Source organism: Ovis aries, chromosome 2 (genome assembly GCF_016772045.2).
Source record: "Ovis aries strain OAR_USU_Benz2616 breed Rambouillet chromosome 2, ARS-UI_Ramb_v3.0, whole genome shotgun sequence".
Classification (NCBI taxonomy): Eukaryota; Metazoa; Chordata; class Mammalia; order Artiodactyla; family Bovidae; genus Ovis; species Ovis aries.
This window is the reverse complement of record NC_056055.1, coordinates 218626381-218648018: the sequence shown is the minus strand read 5'-3', so window position 1 is coordinate 218648018 and position 21638 is coordinate 218626381. Positions and strand designations below refer to the sequence as shown.

Here is a 21638-nt window from a genome sequence, read left to right as displayed (position 1 = left end):
GGACAAGTTACCTAAACTTGCTGTGCCTTCACTTCTCATCTGTAAAATGGGCACAAACAGGATCCACCTCCCATGGGCGGCAGGCAGGATCCCAAGGGCTGCGCGTATACACAGTGCCGAGCACACAGGGCTGCCCCTCCCTCGGGGACAAACCCGCATGGCACCCCCACCTCTGCAGGACAAGGACACCATCACATGTCACCAAGCTTTGCCCATCTGTTCTCTTATAGGTGACAGGGCAGTCCGCAGGAAAACATTCCACAGGAAGAACTCCAGCTAGAGATGGAATTTGCCCTCAGGAACAAAAATACCAAGTTGGATTTTTTTTTTTTTTTTCCTGCCTAGGAGTTTGGTTCAGAATAATATTTATTAAGCAACCACTTATGTATGCAGCTCCATGGGCTGCAGCGCAAAGGTCACTCTAAGAAACGGTTCTTAGCAACCCGAATCACTGAACTGGAAAAGCCTGAAGGCTTGGAGATGACTGACAGGGAACTCCAAGACCCCTGACGAGACACTGCCTAAGGATTAGCAAGCAGCAACTGTTCTCCTCTCCCTAGTGACCCAGGAAATGGGTCAATGCTGTAGCAGGCAGTTTCCTAATGATATATAGAAGGTCAAGCTTTTCCAAGTGGGGAAGTGGGGAAGATGATTGGAGTGCAGTGCACCTGTGGGAGACTTGTAGGGCAGGGAGAAGGCTGGTCACGCAGTAGGGACACGGTCCCAACTTCACCCCTTACACACCTGGAGGAAAGCTGAGTGAGAAAGGCAGAAGAGAGGAAATGGATGAGGTGTCCCATTTTACAGACAGCAAACTAGAGGCCCCAAAGAACCAGTACCTGGGTCTCCAGGAGCACACACAACCTCTCTGCTATTGTCAGAAGTGTTCCATAATTGGCCTCCACACTGCTCTGGGACCCAGCCTTCCTAACCTACCCAAGGAGGGTGACATTCCAGCTGCCTACTTCTATGCATAAATACTAAAACTTAATTTTGGGCACAGCCCTTTCCCCCTCAGTATCTTCTTGTCTGATTGCAGCACTAACAACCTTATTTAACGAAGACCTTTGTGTCCAACAGACCTTTCCTCTCATGAAATGTTACCTTCTCATACTGGGATGCTCTGACTTCTGCTCCATTTGACAGTTGGCAGATTTGATTTTCTTGGGCTCCAAAATCACTGTGGACAGTGACTGCAGCCATGCAATTAAAAGACGCTTGCTCCTTTTTGGAAGAAAAGCTATGACAAACCTAGACAGCGTATTAAAAAGCAGAGACATCATGTCTGTATAGTCAAAGCTATGGTTTTTCCAGTAGTCATGTAGAGATGTGAGAGTCTGACCCAAAAAGCAGCTGGGTGCTGAAGAATTGATGCTTTTGAACTGTGGTATTGGAGAAGACTCCTGAGAGTCCCTTGGACAGCAAGGAGATTAAATCAATCAATCTTAAAGGAAATCAACCCTGAATATTCATTGGAAGGACTGATGTTGAAACTAAAGCTCCAATACTTTGGCCACCTGATGTGAAGAACCAGCTCACTGGAAAAGACCTTGATGCCGGGAAAGATTGAGAGCAACAGGGGACGGGGGCAATAGAGGACGAGATGGTTGGATGTCATCATCAACTCAATGGACATGAGTTTGAGCAAACTGCAGGAAATAGTGAAGGACAGGCAAGCCTAGCATGCTGCAGTCCATGAGATCGCAAAGAGTTGGACACGACTTCGAGACTGAACAACAATTTCTGATTTAGAAAAAATCTTGGTACACTCTGAGGAAAACAAGCCTTAAGACTCTAACAGCAACCCCTTACCCCTTCCTGCTTATGCAGGACAGATGAGAAAAGAAGACCTTTTCCAAAAACCATCACACATCTTCATCATAGGTCAATACATCTCCTTTTTGATTCTAAAGAAATCCTAGCCATTTTCCAACCTTCTGTCTCACACTTATTCGGAAATCTGAGGGCTGAGGGCACCATAGAGATGATCTAACCCAACCCTAAATCCATCACTCACTCTCTCGGTGAACTCACTTCCTTCAACAGGTACTAGCATCCCCAGGCCCTTCGAGACTACACCGCAAGTAACAGGCCAGGGGAATGTTGGCTCCTTCCCTGGTTCCATCCCGCTGGGTACAGAAGTCACATGGCTCTTTGTTGATTTTCCCCAAAATGCACTTAACCTTGACATATATGTTGCGCAAAAACTAAATACTAACTACAATCTTTCTCCTCCCTCCCAGATAACTTCTCCACTAATATCCATGGCCGCGGACAATTCATTCACAAACTCGAATGGGCAGGAGTCAAGAGCCCTGAATTCCAGTTCTGGCTTTGCCACTGACAGGTCACCTGTGATTTGGGCCAAACCCTTTAACCTTTCTGAGCTCTAATTTCTCAAAGCTGAAAAAAAAAAAAAAAAAAAAGAATAATCATTATACTTAAGTGAAGGCTGAAGCTGAAGCTCCAACACTTTGGCCACTTGATGTGAAGAGTCGACTCACTGGAAAAGACTTTGATGCTGGGAAAGACTGAAGGCAAAAGAACAGGGTGGCAGAGTATGAGATGGTTAGATGGCATCACCGGCTCAATGAATGTGAATTTGAGCAGACTCTGGGAGATGGTGGAGGACAGAGGAGCCTGGTGTGCTGCAGTCCGTGGGGTCACAGAGTCAGATATAATTTAGCAACTTAACAACAACAAAAGTGAAGGCTGCTACTTAAACAGTCTATAGCATTAGCAGACTCCCAGTGTGGGCAACCAGGCCTTGGAAGAAACACGCGCATCATCTGGTTCCGGAATGAGTAAATGAAAGGTGCATTTGTCAGGCAGAGGGGAATGGTGGGTGATACCTGATCTGCAGAATGGCCAAATGCATGGAATTGGAGGTGGGGGTGGGGTGGGGACTAGCGAAAAGAGTATTGTGCAGAACCATCTATTCAAATATTTCTTCTGAAACAATTCTGTTGATAATATATATACTATGTTGCAAACATCAAAGCTCTCTGCCATCTGATGAAATCCTTGGGCAAGGGTGGATTTGCCAAAATTACTTTAACTCTGCTTACAGAAACTAAGGGAAGGAAGGATGGGAGGATGAGGGGAAGAAAGAAGGCAGAAAGGGAGAGAGGAAACACAAGAGTCTCATGCCTGCCGTGGATGCTCCCAGGTAAAGTTGCCAGCAAGCTTTCCGCTTTTGTTGGAGAGAATCTGAAGCCAGTCCCTCCCTTTGTATGGCTGACTGTGCTCACCAGACACGCCTAGCCTGTGGCCACTGTGTTCAGTAACACATGCCGCCCAGAGGCTGGGGTGGGTAATTCAAACCATGCTGGGAGGTGGGGGAGGTGGGGGCAGAAGTCAGAAATGAGTGGGGTAGAAAGGGGCTTCCCTGGTGGCTCAGATGGTAAAGAATCTATCATCAATGCAGAAGACCTGGGTTCAATCCCTGAGTGGGGAAGATCCCCTCGAGAAGGACATGGCAACCCACTCTAGTATTCTTGCCTGGGAGAATCCCATGGACAGAGAAGCCTGGCGGGCTACATACAGTTCATGGGGTCACATAAGAGTCAGACACAACTGAGCAACTAACATACACACAGGGTACAAAGGGGGCCTATTTGTTAGTCTTCAGCTAAAGTTAAACCTGAGGTCCATAGTCTCTCTGGGTGAGAGACATCACATGTCATCCTCTACTTTTTTTTAGATGGTCACGGGCGGCTGGCAACAGTGACCTCTCACATGGGAATCCTGAGTAGTGCACGCATGCATGGATGTCAGCAGTGGTGACATTCCAGCTCAGTTAATGACTCTCCTGATCAGGCCATCTACCCCCTGCTCATACCCAGATTCAATGCAAACACCCTTCCCGTTCTTTCTCCCACTCTGAGCCCCTGCTCCCCGCAAGGGCGACCACTAAGCAATCTGACATCTCTCAGCTGCCACCAGACCAGTAGCTCCTCTGCATGGTTTGCAAACCAAGCAAGTTGCAAACAAAAGAGGTTTCTGACCACCCTCTACGTAAGGAAACGGCTGCAAATAAGCAGCCTCTTCTGATGTTCTAGACTCACAGAAAGGAGGGAAAGCTAGCAGGGCTGTTGACCATCTGATATCAATTTCTCTGGCTCTTCAAGGACAGCCTGGCTCGCAGAGCCCCAGAGAACCGTGCTGAACTCGACCCAGGTGGTCACATCATACTGGTGCAGGTACTGCCCTTTCTCACCTGAGGACCGTGGCCCTGCACCCCTACAGCTACCAGGGCCCGCCACCCAGCTAAGGGCTATAGAGCTGGGTGAAGTCTGTGGAGGGGGATGGCCAATGGGCACCCAGTCCCATCCTCAGGCTGGAAGGAACCACTACCGGAGACAGCGACCGTGGACAACAGGAGGGCAGAGGGCAACCACCTGCCAAGCCTTTCTGAGCCCTTTTAGGATTTCCTTTGGAACAAGGGCTCTTGGGCTCAAAGCCTTGGCTAACCGGTTCCAGTGTGGTGGAAAGGGCAGTGCTGGCTGTGAAGTTAAAGTCCCCAGGTTCTAATCCTGACATGCCCTCCAGGCCTGGGATTCTGGCTGATGCCAGCTGGGTGTCTCAGATGTGCAGGCCCCTGTGTGCTCAGCTGTAAATTCAGCGAGTGAGACCAGGCGAATGGTTCCTAATCATAGCTGTTCATCAGACAGCATCTGAAGAGCTTGTGGAAAACCAGAGGCCTACACTCCAGCCCCAGGGGTCCCCCGGTGGCTCAGTGGTGAAGAACCTGCCTGCCAACACAGGACACACAGGTCCAATCCCTGGGTCAGGAAGACTCCCTAGGGAAAGAGATGGCAGCCCACTCCAGCATTATTGTCTGGAAAATCCCATGGACAGAGGAGCTTGGCAGGCAATAGCCCATGGAGTCACAAAAGAGTCAGACATGGCAACTAAACAGCAACACTCCAGCCCCAGAGCTTCAGTTCAGTTCAGTTCAGTTCAGTCGCTCAGTCGTGTCCGACTCTTTGCGACCCCGTGAATCGCAGCACGCCAGGCCTCCCTGTCCATCACCAACTCCTGGAGTTCACTCAGACTCACGTCCATCGAGTCCGTGATGCCATCCAGCCATCTCATCCTCGGTCGTCCCCTTCTCCTCCTGCCCCCAATCCCTCCCAGCATCAGGGTCTTTTCCAATGAGTCAACTCTTCACATGATGTGGCCAAAGTACTGGAGCTTCAGCTTCAGCATCATTCCTTCCAAAGAAATCCCCAGGGTTGATCTCCTTCAGAATGGACTGGTTGGATCTCCTTGCAGTCCAAGGGACTCTCAAGAGTCTTCTCCAACACCACAGTTCAAAAGCATCAATTCTTCGGCGCTCAGCCTTCTTCACAGTCCAACTCTCACATCCATACGTGACCACAGGAAAAACCAGAGCCTTGACTAGACGGACCTTAGTCGGCAAAGTAATGTCTCTGCTTTTGAATATATTATCTAGGTTGGTCATAACTTTTCTTCCAAGGAGTAAGCGTCTTTTAATTTCATGGCTGCAGTCGGGAGACAGCAAGACCCGGGTGGGCGTCAGAGACTCTATACTTTTAATACCCCCCTCTAGTCCAGGGCCCCATTCCTGCCTCGGTCTCCTGAAGAACTTCTTGGTGGTGGGAGAAAAGGCTTCTGCTCAAGAGATACGGCTTCACGTGTACACCTTGCAAAGACAAAGACTCATAAGCTCTTTGCACCTGCTGGCAGGCGGGTTCGTGAACAGACGCGTGTCCTCACTTGGATGCACACAGAGGGGCCGTCCTTGGCCAGGCACCATGGAGGTTTCCAGAGCAGCTCTCATCTCACCCCCTCCCCGCCAACCTGAGTGAGCAGAAACACAGCACAGGGCCTCTCTGCCTCTCCGATCTCCAAAGGGCTGCTACATAAACACCAGGGTCATTCCTGGAATCGCCAAGGCCTGGGGAGGGTCAGGGCGGAGGCAGACAGTTTGAGAAAACAAAAACACGCTGAAATTCAACACGGTCCTCTGGGGCTCTGCAAGCCAGGCTGTCCTTGAAGAGCCAGAGAAATTGATATTGAGAGTGTCAACAGCCCTACCAGCTTTCCCTCTTTTCCGGGGGTCCCAAGCGTTTCTCATCTGGTTCAACGCAAGTCATCTGAGAACCTGGCCAGGGGACCCACCTGCTGAAGGCCCAGGTGAGCAGAGAATGTGCTTTGGAGCAAACCTGGAACAGAGGCTAATAGGAAAGAGAAGAATGTGCATGACCCAGTAATTCTGCTTCTCTCTGATTTGTGCACAAAAACTTTCATTACAGCATCAATGTACTTGTGAAAACTATTTAGCAACTGGATCCAAAAGCCTTTCAACAGATGAATGGATAGATAAATCAATAAAGTGATACAATGAAATAATCAGAGCAGTTAAAAAGAATAGCTCTGACCTGTGTCCATCAACACGGGTAGATCTCAAAACCTAAAGTGGATGGGAGAAAAAGCTGCCGAAAGAAACCTTTTATGTACGTTTTCCCGTTTATTCTCAGAGAACAACTCTGAAATGTTGGTCATCCAACTAGCAAATCTGTTTAGTTAAGGAAGAGACGCAGTGAATAACGCTAAGTGGTTGTCTAGAGAGCAGGGACAGAGAACGGGGGTGGCTGGTAGAGAGGGGAAGCTTTTTAAAAAAAAAAAGACTTGAAGTAAATATCCCAACAAATATCAACCATTCCCAGCTATGGGTGGTAGACTGGCATTATTATGTCATTTTTAGTACTTCTCTGCATTTTTTAAGTTTTCTTTTAAAAGAAACTCACTCCATCCACTCCTCAACCTCCTTGTCAAGCAGGGGCATCAATAATTACAATGTGCTCCGTGAACCCCAATGGCTGAAAGAGGACAGCACCAGTGGCGTGGCCAGCTTCACCTACACTCTCAGAGGGCAGTGTCACCAGAGCTACCTGGTGCCAGCAGGGGCGAGACTGACGCCGGGCTCCTGGCGAGGTCTCTGCAGCATGAAGAACCGGGAAATGAATCAGGAAAGGCTTGAAGAGAGTAGAAGAGGGCCACAGGGTCAAGGAGGGGAAGATGCAGGAATCGCCACTCAAGGGCCACTCACGCCCAGTGAAGGGAGATGACTGTTCTGGCTTCTTAAGAAGCAGAGAGGTAGCAGCCTTAACCTGAAACGGGAGAGATCCAGCTTAGAAACCACTCAACAGTTTCAAGGGAAGAATGGAAACCAGCGACAAACTGCAGGTGGAAAAAAATTACACATCTTCTGTCATGAAGTTACACATCATCATTCAGGAGGAAGGACAATGCCCTCCAAGCATCCAACAGAAACTTGACTCAGTGGATGACGCGCATTCCTGGGCCAAGCACCCTTGTAATTGGACTCAGCTTCCTGCACAGCCCCGGAGCCTGAGTGTACTGGCACAAAGCCATGGGTCCATGCTTTTCCTTCCTCCCCCAAAGGAGGGAGTTTCTTGAAGACAAAAACTTGGACCTGGCTTCCATAGAGCCTTTTTTGTTTTGTTTTTTTTTAAAAAAAAGTACTTATCATGAAAAGGGAGCAGGAAGGAAGACATATTGTGCGCTCAATTTTTTGGAAGAAAAAGGTTGTCCTTTCTTTCATAAGACTGGAGATACCCTTCCTTCTGAGACTTCATCCACCAGAAAAGAGCCCCATTATTTCACAAAAGATCTTCTCAAGAGCCTTGGTCAAAAGGCTAAAAGAGCCACTTGTATGACATTTAAATACATCTCTACTGACTTGATTTCCTCTTGGATAATAATCAACTTTTTCAAATGCCTGTCTTGCTCCCCTTTAGGATCAAAAAGCATGTGTTGTTGGGGAGGGATAGACTGGGAGTTTGGGACTGACATGTACACACTGCTATATTTAAAAATAGATAATCAACAAGCACCTACTGTATAGCACAGGGAACTCTTCTCAATACCCTGGTGGTGGTGGTGGTTTAGTTGCTAAGTCATGTCCGACTCTTGCGACCCCATGGACTGTAGCCCACAATACTCTATAGTAACCTAAATGGGAAAAGAACTTGAAAAAGAACAGATACATATATATGTATAAGCAGGGCTTCCCTGGTGGTTCGGCAGTAAAGAATCTGCCTGCAATGCAGGAGACATGGGTTCAGTCCGTGGGTTGGGAAGATCGTCTGGAGGGAATGGCAACCCACTCCGGTAATCTTGCCTGGAGAATCCCATGGACACAGGAGCCTGGCGGGATCCAGTCCCTAGGGTAGCAAAGAGTCACACATGACTGAAGCGGCTGGGCATGCACACCCATATGTATAACTGAATCACTTTGCGGTCCACCTGAAACTAACACAACATTGTTAACCAGCTATACTCCGCCATAAACAATTTCAGGAAGCATGTGCTATATAGGTGTTATGACTGTACCTGCAGAGTCAGTCTCATAGCTTGTACACGTGTTTAATCAGTGTTTAAACGTTAGGAAAACGGACTGTCTGAAACACATCCCACCACTCTGGCCTAGAGCATCCTATTACATTGCTTCTTCTTTTCATCTTTCTGGTCTCTCCCTCACCATCTAAGCCCCAGAGTAGCGAGAGTGGTTAGAAGAGAAAGGCAGTGAGCAAAGTGCAGCATGAGCTGGAGAGAGAAGTCACTTCCGTCAACTGAGACCCACATTCAAACAGCTGTCCCTACACTCAGCTCTGATGCCACCACACAGATCACCTCCCAGGGAGCCATAAACACTGGCTTCCACCCACTTCTCTCCTCCCACCCTCCCCTTCTGCCACCTCTTCTCCATCCCCAGGCCACTCCCAGATACCCCAGGCCTGACAAACTGAACCCACGGGATGCAAAAAGAAACTCAAAACCTGCAGAGATGTCCAGGATTGCCGGCCACACTCTCAAACCAGCACAAGAAGCGTCTTGAATATAAATAAGTGTCTTTAAATAGGTCACCATGCTTTCTCTTCCTTCAACTAAAAGTTCACTAATTTTGTCTGATATAATCCTGCAGCACATCAGTTGTCTTTCTTGGTTACACTCTCTTGGTTTAGAGGCAACAAAGGAACCAGAGATAACCAGCAGGGCCTCAGGTAAGAACCCTCCCTTCTGGGGAATGAAGGTGCCCTGGTAGAAACACACGCCATAACAATGGCACCAGAGGCTGCGACTGCCCTCTGGAACATCGCCCACAACTGACTCCATTCTGGACTTTCCAAAGCAAAGGGCGGCGGTCCAGGTGAGCCACACCCTGTGGAAGTTAACTGTGCAACTCAGACTGAGACCTGAACCCACAGGCCGGGACTTGAACCCACGGACTTTTAACTTGAGATCACATACCTGGTCTCAGGACTTGATGAAGCTCAGGTTCTTGATGTCTCATCACAGAAAGAATTCATTGAGAGACAAAGTGATAGGTAAGAAGCAGGTTTATTTAGAGAGAAACACACTCCACAGACAGAGTGTGGTCCATCTCAAAGGCAAGAGTAGCCTTGAAATACGGCATGCTTAGTTTTTATGGCCTGGTAATTTCAGGGGCTGGGCTTCCCTTGCAACGGGGGAGACCTGGGTTCGATCCCTGGGTTGGGAAGATCCCCTGGAGAAGGGAATGGCTACTTCAGCATTCTTGCCTGGAGAATTCCATGGACAGAGGAGCCTGGCAGGCTACAGCCCGTGGGGTCACAAAAAGTCAGACTGAGCAACTTTCACTTTCTTTCAATGAGTGGGAGGATTATTCCAACTATTTTGGGGAAAGGATGGGGATTTTCCAGGAACTGGGCCACTGCCCACTTTTTGGCCTTTGATGATCGGCCTCAGAACTATCATGGCACTGTTGGGTGTGTCATTTAGCATGCTGATGTATTAAGATATGCTGAGGCTCAAGGTCTAATAGAAGCCAACTCATCCACCATCTTGGACTTATTTGATTATAATCAGTTTATGTCATGTCCTCGGGTTATGTCATTCTTTTAAAGTTTGTGCCCTTCCCTCCTTTCAGAAGCAGAAACACTTCCCTGAGATTCTCAAGTGCTTCTTCTGAGTTTCCAACCCATGCTCAGTAGTTTGTGCATAGAACTTTGTTTTATCATCAAGCAATCACATGAGATTGATAATTTGTCTCCTCTCACACTTGACTAAGAAGCCACAGGATGTGGGGCCAATGGCACAAAATCAGATAGCAACGGCAGAGCCAAAACCGAAGCCCAGGAGGTTTACTTCCACAGCTCTTAACCAACCAGAATGGCCCTCGTTCATTGGCAAGGGACCATGTAACCTCAGGGCTTAACAGAGACCATGTAACCTCAGGGCTTCCTTTCTGTTCCCTATCACTTTGTCCCTTCCCACCTCCACAGGATCCTCTCTTGTCTTCCCAGAGAAGGAAGCCATCAGTCATAAATGGCCCCCTATCCAACCTCAAAAACATTTAGGATCCAGTAAACCAGTCCCTCCTAAAGAACACTTGGCTCAGATGGTAACAAATGCGCCTGCAAGCAATGCAGGAGAGCCAGGTCCCATCCCTTGGTGGAGAATATCCCCTGGAGAAGGGAATGGCAACCAACTAACATACAAGCACACATCCCTCCCCACCTTCCTTTATCTTGCCTGACACACCTCTTGCCATTGTTGCCATGGAAACCACCCAGTGTTATCAGGCAAATGCAAGGGCAGGGCCCAGGGGAATTGCCATTTTCGGTTTATCATGGCCTCAGGCACTTTAGAAAGTAAGTTCTCCATCCACAGGCATCTTGGCACCTCTATCCAGAAGCCAAGACAATAGACCTAAAAGAAACTCCCTGGGGAGGTGCATAAAGAACATTTTTGAGAAGTTATGCCTTAATTACTACCTCCCAGGGAAAAGGAGCTTTTCCGAGCAGCAGTATATAATTCACTGCTTCTCTGCATGTGTGAGTCTGATGGGATGGAGCTCTGGAATGAGAAGCTGGAGCCCCAGACTCCATCCTGGTCTGTACTTTCCTTGGCTTTGAACCTGAATGCAGCCTTGATTTCTTCACCCGTCAAGTGGGGACAATCCTGAGGCTAAAACAGTTGGGGGGGGGGGGGGGGGGGGAACCCTACTGGCATTTAGGTGGCAGTGAACAAAGTCTAGAAAAAAAAGCAATTTAATTATGATTATTTTGCCATTTACCCTGTGAGGTAGACCCTTCGCTCTCTGCAGTCCTACAACTTGGATTACTCCCACTAGAAAGCACCGATCTCCCCAACCCCTATCAGGAGGGAACCCCTGAGCCTTCCCCCGCTCCCCGCCCCCCTCTCTTCCCGGGCTCAGTGCCCCTGCTCGAAGGGCTTCCTCGCTCCCAGAGCTCAATTCCTTGAATGAACACAGGCTGACACACCTATACCCCATTCACTAATTAGAAGCCTCCCCAGGCTCCGCTCGGGGCCAACTTAAGCAGAGCCTGTGGGCCAATTCCCCAGCCTGGCAGCTGGAGGTCTGCCAGCCCCTGCCCCCCTTTCTCCCCAACCTTCACTCCTGCCCTGCCTCCATACAGCCAGGAAGAGACATGGGGCTGGCAGCCAGAAGGGGCCCCAAGGGCTGCCAAATGCCCCCCTCCTCCCTGCAGAGAAAAAAGGGGGGACGGGGGGAAGGAAACAATTCTTGACTACAGTCGACTCTGTATTTCTTTCCGGGGGAGCCGGCTTTCTGAGCAAGGTCTCCCTCTGCGTCCTGACTGACACTCAGGAGCTGAGCCAACCCAGATCTTCCCTGGCTTTGTTAAGGAACAGGAGTGGCCCAGGAGGGGGAGGGGAAGGGAGGGGAGGCCTCAGGAGCCAAGTGGGGGAGGGGCAGACAGAGATGGTCCATTTTCCAGTAGGGGAAAAAAAAATTTCCTATGGCCCATCCACTCTATTCACAGTGGGGGTGAGGGTGAGGGAGGGGGCAGTTACTCTGGAATCTGAAAGCCAACACATTTCACTTCCCTAGACCTACCACCCCATCTGTAAGGAGAGCTTATCCTCTCCTCCCCTCCCCCACCACCAACACCAAGATGTCTAAGAAGAGCCTCCACCCCAGATTCCCTGGGAGAAATGCTGTGCTTTGTGCCTCCTGGCGTGGGTTTCACCACAAGTACCTGCTGAGCCCTGAAGACTCAAGCACCCAGCTTTCTTGGCTTCCTGGGGTCTCAGCTCCATCCGGGGCTTGACACTGAATCGCTGTGTCCTGTCACTAGCCACTCAGGCCATTCAGAGGGTTTTCCGGGCCCACAGTGGAATCGGACATTAGGAAGAACCCCAGCGCCCAGAAAACACGCCCCCACATCTACTGGGAACCCTTCAGTCCCCACTCCACTCAGGAGTGAGGTCAATGCTGGAGACAGCGGAGTAAGGAAACATCACTTTTTTGGACGGAACATCCGGTTTCTTTGCCAGGATCATGTTCAATGTTCTGGCACCTGAGGCTCAGACATGGGCTCTGAAAACCCATGTTCCTGGAGCGGGGAAATGGCGCCCTGGAGTCTTCACTGGCTGCGTGGACAACACAACGGCTCATCCTGCACACACCCTATGTACCAAGCATGTTAGCACACGCCGCTTCTGATCCTCGTCTGCTGAAGCTGGGTCCTGGCAGGTGTCCTGTGGAGGCCATTCGTGGAGAACAGTGCTGCCCAGCCCCGAAACGTAGCCTCAAGGACTCCCCAGTCCTCTGAACGCCAGCAACTGGAGGGCTGGGTCCTAGAGTTCGGCTGGCAGATGAAGGCAGGACTCTGCTTCTGGGAACTGGGCTAAGTTCTTAATAATGTCCGACTATACCCATCCCGTTTCTGAGCAGCACCAAGTGTCCAGGGTCAAACTCTGGGGCCCCCTATGCCTCCACAGCCACTCCACGCACATTCTGAGCACTACAGTCTCATTAGAAAAGACCCTGATGCTGCCCAAGAATGAAGGCAGGAGAAGGGAACAACGGAGAATGAGATGGTGGGATGGCATCACCCACTCAAGAGACATGAGTTTGAGCAAACTCCGGGAGATGGTGAAGGACAGGGAAGCCTGGCGTGCTGTAGTCCATGGAGTCTCAGAGAGTTGGACACAACTGAGCAACTGAACAACCACAAGAGTGAAGCTGCCAGAGGACGAAGGGTCAGCCCCAGACTGTAGTGCACAAGCCCTAAAGAGCACGCCTAATTCATCCATGGGCCTCCCTGATAGCTCAGTTGGTAAAGAATCCGCCTGCAGTGCAGGAGACCTGGGTTCAATCCCTGGCTTGGGAAGATCCCCTGGAGAAGGGAAAGGCTACCCACCCCAGTATTCTGGCCTGGAGAATTCCATGGACTGTATAGTCCATGGGGTTGGAAACAGCTGGACACGACTGAGCGATTTTCAGAAACTCATCCATGAAACATGTAAGTCTTGGACCTCAGTCATCTGTTTACTGCCAACTGGGTTTATGCCACATGGAAAGCACAGTTTCATTACCTTTTCTCCAAACAGCCCCACTACAGTCTGCAAAAGCGGATCTGATGTGGATGCTTCCAATGTATACACAGAAAGGTGGAAATCAAATGAATCATTCCAAAAAGAAACTACACCCAAGTGCTTAGGCTTTATATGTATTTTATCTTTACATACTTATATACACACATGCAGACCTGACCCTACGCAGTTGATGCTATCAATTCCTCCTTTACAGATAAGCAAAAGGAGGCTCAGAGAAAATATATCTCTTGCCTTGGGTGGCAAGTATGTGGTAGAAAACTGGGGTTTGAACCAAAGCCATTTCATACCAGGATGAGGCCCCGCAACGCCGCGTACAACCTGCAGAGACAAGTGGCCTGTCTGACACAGCCAGTTTGGCCTTTGTTTTAAAGGCTGGCTGACTAAGCATCAGAGAGGAGACGTTGCTTGCCAAGATTAAGGCAGCTAAGAGAACCTACTATGTGCCAGGCATTCTGCATTATCACAGCTGACCTCACACACACCCCATTTGAGAAATACAATCATCCTCATTTCATCAAAGGACAAGACTCGCATCACTCAGGTTCTCAGAGACAGGCTTGCATCGGAATGCAGGTCAATCCCCTAGCCAAGGCCAGGCTGCTTCCACCACCATCCCCTGCCCACCAGCTCTCCAGAGGCCTCTCCAGAGGCCCTCCCCTGCCCCTCCAGAGGCCTTTGCTGGGGCCCTTCTGTGACTCCTGGCTGCTGCACGCTGGCCACTTCCATTTCTGAAATCCCCAAGCTCAAGTTGTGCCTCTCAAAAGAGCTGAGGAAATTACTGACAGTGGCCCAAGCATCGCCTGCACGTGGCAGGTATCTAGGAACAAACCTGGTTGATGGGGTCACAGGCCTTTGCTGCCAAAGGCCCCCACTCCCCTGCTTGGCCATGGAGGCAGAGGGGTTCAGAAGAAAGGGAGCCAGCTTAGTTTCTCACCTCGCTACTTACCTGCTAAGGTGGCCCCTCCACTGAGCCCCCGAGTCCACACCTGCGAAATGGAGGTAAAAGGCCTCCCTCACAGGGTTGCTGTTAAGACAGGAGATGAAGCAGGCAAAGAAGCTGGTTGCAACCAGGACGGAGACAGATGTGAGGCTGCCTGCCATCTCAGCGAACTAGCCAGAGATTGCAAGGAGAAGCAGAGGGGCTCTGAACATCTGCCAACCAGACCACCAGCGTCCTGGGGCATTAGAAGTATAACCTCACTGTGTCTTGGCGGTGGCAGAAGCAGCCTGAGCAGGAACCCCCTGGGAGGATAAGGCTTCCCCCCTCTACCCCCAGCCAAGCCCAGTTCCTGCACCGCCAGCTAACCGCCCTTCTCATTTAAGAATCAGGTTTGGTTCAAACATGCCAATCCCCAATTATCTATGTGGTCTCCATCTACTTCTGGATCTCTGAGGATGGCTGGGCCAATCTATTTCCCACGTCATTTTTTTTCAAGCTATGTTCTCCTGTTTAGCATCCAGCAAGGTGTTCTAGAGCCACAGGAGGAGAAGCACGGGAGAAGAGAACAGTTCACAGGCTGGAGAAAGCAGAGGTGGACAGAGAGGAGAAAGACCAAAACTAAATGTAGTCCCTGGATATGCAGTCTCCTTAAAAACAATAATAATGATGACCAAACTTTTTTTTTTTTTTTCCGGTAGTTTTGTAGTATGTGAGGAGGACCAACAACAAAACCAAACGTGGGCCCAAGCCTGTTCATTTTCTGCTTCTCCCTCATTCCCTTTAGCACTTCCTGCCCTGCCCTGCCCTCCCCTCCTGCCCACTACCACCACCACTCCCCCTCCACCCCCCCCAGCCCCCCACAATCCTGCATTTCATTAAACCAAGAATTTTGGAACTTGCTATCAAAACTAGCAATTGTGTGTCCCATTTTCTATGGCAGTGAACAGCTAATCTGAGAAACCAGAAGCTAACCTGATCAATGGGCTAGAGAACAGAGATGCTCTCAAAGTCACCCTCAGTGACTAACAGCTGATGACTCTAGCTGAGTAACAGCTACCCTGCAGGCATTTCTATAGGAATAATTTCCCCCCAAAGAAACTATGCGCATGAAAACTTATTTTAAAGCTGAGTGCTAAGGTAAGCTAACAGTGAGAAAATCTAAACCTCCCTTTTCCCTGTGCCTGCCAGGAAACTCAATGATCCAATCAGTGGTTGGAAAGATCCAACTGCAAGTCTTCCACTGCATAGGAAGACCCTAATGTCCACAACAGACAAGTTCTTCTTTCCCCCTAGACTTCACCACCTATCCTAATTCAAAGGCTCCTTACCTCTGGTGTTGTTTCTCTAAGTTCTCTGACACTGTTATATAGGACTTTTTTTTTTTTCCCTCAAAGCTCACTCGAATACCCCATCAAAGGAATAGATGGGGTCATTGTTTTTGTTTAGCCACTCAGTCATACCCAACTCTTCACAACCCCATGGACCGCAGCACGCCAGGCTTCCCTGTCCTTCACCATCTCCTAGAATTTGCTCAAACTCATGTCCACTGAGTCAGTGATGCCATCCAACCATAGGTCATTATTTCTGCACAAAGGGAACAAGCTCAGTGAACTCTAGGCAGGAGTGGAAGGGGAGCAGGGAGCCTGCAGGCAAAGACTCCAACACAGCCTGCCTCTGCCAGGCTGGTTCAGAACCTGGGGAATCACACCCTCCAGAGGAGCCCTGCCTCCAAGGCCATAGCGCCCAGAGCCACACCCAGCTTGATCCTGTAGTCCAGGAACTATAAGTCTCCGGTCTCCCCAGAAGAACCCAGGAGCAGCAGCCCTCTAGTCCCCCATCTTCCCTTCCAACATACTCAGGCAGAGCAGCTTAGCAGAGCTAGTTCTGGGTGTTCTGTCCAGAAGGGGGTGGGGGGGGGGCCGGAAGGTAGTGATGCTAGCAATCAGTGACAGTGGGTCCCACTCATTCCCGAGACTATTTTACAAGTTTGAACTCAGTATGCAAATTTATGCAAGACAAGATGCAAAGCAGTGCTCTGAGCCAGAAGTCCCGTTGCTTTTCTCCCCCTTCTTTGAAGCTGCACTGAACCACTGTAAATCAGCCCTCGCCTCTGCCCCCCTTTATGCTGCCCCAGCAACTGCAGATGCAAAGCCTCCCCTGGCCCGCCCGCCGGCCCGCCGGCCCGCCTGCCCTGGGACTTTGAATGACTGCACATTTCTATAGCACCTTTATAAGTGCAGCGGGCCAGACGGCCACTTGGGCGGCTCCGCCCCTCGGCATAATCCCAGGCATTGTACGCGGCGGGGAAGGAGGCTGGGGAGATGCTGGAGGGAGCCAGTCCGGCCCGGCCGAGGACCTGAATTCTGAAAGGGCCCGGACCGGCCCAGGCCTGCTTCCTTTTCTTTCCCTAACATTTCTAGGCACTTCTGCACACTCCGCTACCGAACACACCCACACATTTCTCAGGTCCAGACTTCAGGCAGGTCTCAGGGTCCCCTGATATTTTTCTTCCAGGCCCACCTACTCCACCCCCACACCCCTCCGCACCAGCCCCCCGCCTCGCCTCCGTGTGACTTCTGGGTTTCTTTGAAACCAATTGGTCCCAGCCCATCACCCCCATGGGATGCAAGCTCAGCACCCGCTGATGTGCCCAGCCCCACCCCCAGCATCCCAGCCATCCCCAGGAAGCCAGCAGCACAGCCCCTGAGTCCTGGGAACAAAGACAAAAGAGCTAACAGCAAAGCCGGAACTGCTGGGGTTTGCTGCCTCGAAATAAGAAGGGTGTGTTTAAAATTCTCAAAAAGCAACCTGCTCACAGAGGAAGGCAGGCTGGGATGGCGGGGGGCGTTATTCTTCAGAGTGGGGGAGAAGAGATGGGTGATGGAGTGCAGGCAGTGGCGTTCAGTGCTAAGGTCTCATCTGGGCCACCCCACCCAACTCGGACCTCCACATTCTTCACTCAGCATCCCAATTCCTGCCCCAGCCCAGGACCCTCTCGTGCACAGGAGCCTCCAAACTCCCCCTCTCTCTTCCCTGCACCCCCAGCCCACCCAGCCTCCCCCCTACCCCTGCAAGCCCAGGCTTCTCCCAGCAGTGTCCCCTTCCCCCCAGCCCTCCTCACACTGCAGACACCCTGCTTTTGGCACTTCTTTCCAGGGCACCCACTCAGCTTCCACCTCACATTCCCCGCCCCCCCAACCCTGGTGTCCCCTCTTCCCAGTGTGCAGCACAAGAGAAAAATGCGGAAGGCGGCTGTCTGGCCACTGGGAGCAGGCAGAGGAGGCAGCTGGGGCTAGCTGGCGGAAAGGAGTCCCACAGCCAGGCAGAAAATCCTGTGACATTCTTCCCGTGAACTCACTCCATTGTCCCCGAGTTCCCCTGACGACTGCAGGGAGGAGTGCATGGGAGAATTCCCCGCATCTGGTCCCTTCCGAAGAACCCTAACCTGCCTCGGGGGTTGGGAGGCAGGAGAGTTGGTTTTTCAGGCAGAAAGTAAGAAGAACGAAGAACGGAAAAAAAAAATACTAAAACGTTTAGGAAGGACGTGTACAACGGCACTTGGTTACAACAGTGAAAATCCAAAGGATTCTATGAACTTGGAGGCCTTTTGAACAAAAGTTCACCCTGCTGGGGGAGATGTTTAGTTTGTCAGAGTTCAGTTCAGAAAACCACAGTACCTCCCGGTGGACCACGGGGTGCTAGCGGGCGATGGAGGAGGGCCGCGGACGCAAGGCTGGGGGATGGGCGCCCGCGGTGAAAGGACTTCGCAGAGTCTTTTCCCTGGCATCAGCGCTTTCTAAGAGAAGCTGGAGGGAAGGGTTAACCTCCAGGCAGGCTGGGGAGGGAGGCAAGCCCCAGCCAGAAGAAAGGGACCGAGGGGTTCCGCTGGAGGAAGCCCTAACTTGCCGTGCACTCAAGGTCAAAATGCGACCGAAAAAAGATTTCAACTCTGACCCCTACTTGTCTTCTCAAGGAGAACAGGCAAAAAATAACAGCAGGCTGAAGGAACGGGGGTGGGGGGTGCGCAGGGGGGAGGGGGTCAAGACCACAGAAGCTAAGAAGGGAGCAAGAATTTTTCCCTTTTTCTTTCCTTCCTTTTCTTTTTGTAAATGTCTCTTAAGTTTGAGAAACTTGGTCAGACTCGCTTGCTTTTTAAACAACGGCAGCAGGCAGTGAACACATTTCACCACTGTCTCCAAGAGGAAAGAAAATAATTACAGCTTCCTCCAGACCACTGAAGCAGGAGGCTTTTGTAATTAAAAAATATATATATCACGCAACAACAATAACAAAAAAACATGTGAGATATAGTCTGGTTGTGTCCAAAAAAAAAAAAAAAAAACACAAAAAAACTTGTGGGCGGGGGGCGGGGGCCTAGAGCTCCTTACAAAGAATCTCGGAGTCCCCATTCTATGGGACAGGAAGAGCTCCGTCAATTAGGATGGGACGGCGGGGGGCGACACCTCGCTCCGGTAAGGGTAGTTGCGTCCCGGCTGGGGCATCCTCCCGCCCAGACGCCCGGGGGCCCAAATGCTAAAATGAGCGGCAAGACAGCCCGCGCCCCAGACTGCAAGCAGCCGGCGACCTGGCTTGAGTTTCAGTGACTCAACGATTGGGGTCTCCTTTTCGCCTCCCAAATGCTCCTCTTTTATCATTCCACCCAACACAAAAGCGAGCGCCTTCTTCGTCCTCTGTAAAATAGCAGCGTTCCGGTTTTTTTTTTTTTAACTCCTAGGCAGCCCACCCTACAAAAAGTATGCACAAGTCTTTTCTTCTCACCTCGCAATCCCAGAAGGAAGGGACCTCAATGCGCCCCCTTCTCACTAGAGGTCCCTGGTGTCACCGGTACCCGCCAGCCTCCGCCCCCGCACCCCCCACCCCCACCCCGGGCAGCGTCCTCCACCAGGACCTCTCCGGGAACCTTCGGCCGGCGACCACCAGCTCAAGTGGTGCCCCAGATAAGCCTCAAGCTCCTACCCCCACCGATCTGACCAGCACCCTCCTCCCGGGCAAATCCCCCCTCCAAAACATAAGTCGAGTACCTTCCATCAGGAAAGCCTCTGGTAATAGGGATGCCGTCTCTCTCCGTATTATTCCCCACTGAATTAGCAGCCGGGGATCTCCAACTCCAGTCCCTCTCCCCGGACCTGACTTTCGGGTCTGCCGCCCTCCCAACAACCTCCCAACCCCCACCCAGAGCCGGCCCAGGACCCTGCTCTTCATCCGTTAAAACGGTCTCCGAGGTCCCGCCGCACACTCCTTCCCTCCAGAAGGGCCGCTAGCCGGGCTCCCCCCTGCCCACTAAGTTTCTCCCAACTAGTTGTCCCAGCCCCGCGTTACCTGCAACCTGCTCGGGGCTGGCGCTGTACTCGGCATCGCCGTGCTTCTCGCAAGTGCCCTCGCCGTGGACCAGCGCCCTCAGGGGCAGCTCGGAGCCCGGGTTGGGATAGCAGCGCAGCCCCTGGCCGCAGCGCGGGGTGTACACGCCGCACCGCTCGCCCTCCAGCCGGGCGCACACGGAGCAGCAGCCGCAGCCCGGCTCGCGGACCAGCTCGCAGGGCACGCGGGCGTCGCCGGCCGGCCCGGCCGCGGCGCCGGGCGGGGGCTTGCAGGCGGCCAGGCTCTCGGGCGTGCAGGGCGGGCAGCGGAACAGCACCTCGGCGCGCGCCCCGCAGTCGCCGCCGCCCGCGCCCAGCAGCAGCAGCAGCAGCAGCGGCGGCAGCAGCAGCAGCGCGGGGCCGCCCAGTCTCGGCTGCATGTTGGCGGCGGTGAGCGCGACGGCGGCGAGCGAGCGGGCAGGTGGCACGGCCCTGCGAGCGCGGGAGCCGCCTCCTCCGCTTCTTTCTCCACCCCCGCCGCCGCAGCCGGGTCCTAAAGGGCCCTGCTTCTCCCCGCCCCCTTGCCTTCTCCCCTCCTCCTTTTGGAGACCACCCCCTTCCCCCCGACACTCCCGCGCGCGGGCCTCTGCGTGCGCGCACGCCCACTCGCCCATCCCCACCTCCTCACAGGCAACGTGGGTCCTCTATACCCTCTGGCCTCCGTCCCTTCACGCACTTCCACCCCGGGCTCCCTGACTCCAGGAAAAAGAATAACTTGGGGGTTTGGGTTAAGATCGACGCGGGAGTGGGCAGGAGTGGGTGCTTTTGTCTCCTGTTTTCGGTTCAATTCGGAAGGACTTTGTGCGCTTCCCATGTGGCCGGCGCTGGGCTCACTGCTGGAGGGAATGCAGAGGACGTCAGGCATGACCTTCAAGTAGATTTCGGTCTACTCCCAGCAGTTCCCTCCATCCTCGAGGTTTCCCCCACCGCTGACGTGCTGCTTGGGACAGTGACTTAGGAGTCAGGAGGCTGTTCACGTCCTCTAGATCAGCCTACCCCCCGAACTGCCCCTCTTAGGGACCATTGCAATTTCCCAACCCTGCAGGCATCTGGTAACGTGTAAGTATCTGAAATGCAATTTCTGGACACTAAGGAATCTCCCCTCTTCCGGGCTTACTCCACACCCCCTCCCTCCGCAAAGAATCCCTTGGGGACCTGCCCCCGCCGCACCCACTCCAGGTCTGAAGGCATTTGCCGCAGGACAGAACACCTTGCTTCAGGGGTCTTAGGTCAGATCAGTTTTCCAGGTGTGGGAGAATGCCCTGCGGTAAGGTCATTTAGAGCTCACTCCAATAAATGCAGGTGAACAAGAATGGCCTCCCTTCATTGTTCAGCTTGATTTACTGATTCATCCATCCAAGCTGTCCCCAACTCAGAAATTCCAGACTGGACCCCACTTTAATTATCACACATCTCTTGTGACCCTAACAAAGATTCTTGTCAGATTCTCTTGGTAGGGATAGGACCATTGAACTGCCTCCAGCCTGCGTCTAATTTCTCAATACCTCCATGCCACCCACCTGGCCTTGAAAGTTAGCACCATGCCCCAGGAAGGCAAGTGCTTGATCTTAAGGAACCAACAATGTTATGGGGGTGAGTTTGGTGAGATGAACAAATAACTGGTTGTCAGAGGCTTTGAGGAGGAGAAATGTCTAAATGGCAAGGTGATGGGGATTGCAGGGGTGGATCAGAATTTAAATTGAAGCTTGGAATTCTACCAGGGGACATACAGGCATAGCAAGGGCATCTTGAGCAGAGGGACCAGCTAAAGCAAGGACCTGGAAATAGGAAAGCAAGGATGGAGAAAGGAAGGCTTAAAGGCAGGGGGAGGACTGGCAGGAAATCCAGTTGGCTTGGGTGGAGGTTTGGCTTCATATAAAGGGCAGGGAGGTGCAGCATCC

At 51.8% G+C, this 21638-nt stretch overlaps 1 protein-coding gene across 1 annotated transcript in view; it reads right to left on the bottom strand.

Moving 5' to 3' along the window:
* IGFBP2 (insulin like growth factor binding protein 2) overlaps positions 1-20125 on the bottom strand; it is a gene marked incomplete at its 5' end in the record, with an annotated part of 29436 nt that extends 9311 nt beyond the window's left edge. The window contains 1 exon segment of the mRNA NM_001009436.1: positions 19700-20125. Within this exon segment, the coding sequence (NP_001009436.1) occupies positions 19700-20117 (418 nt within the window).
* Between the last annotated feature and the right edge of the window lie 1513 nt (positions 20126-21638).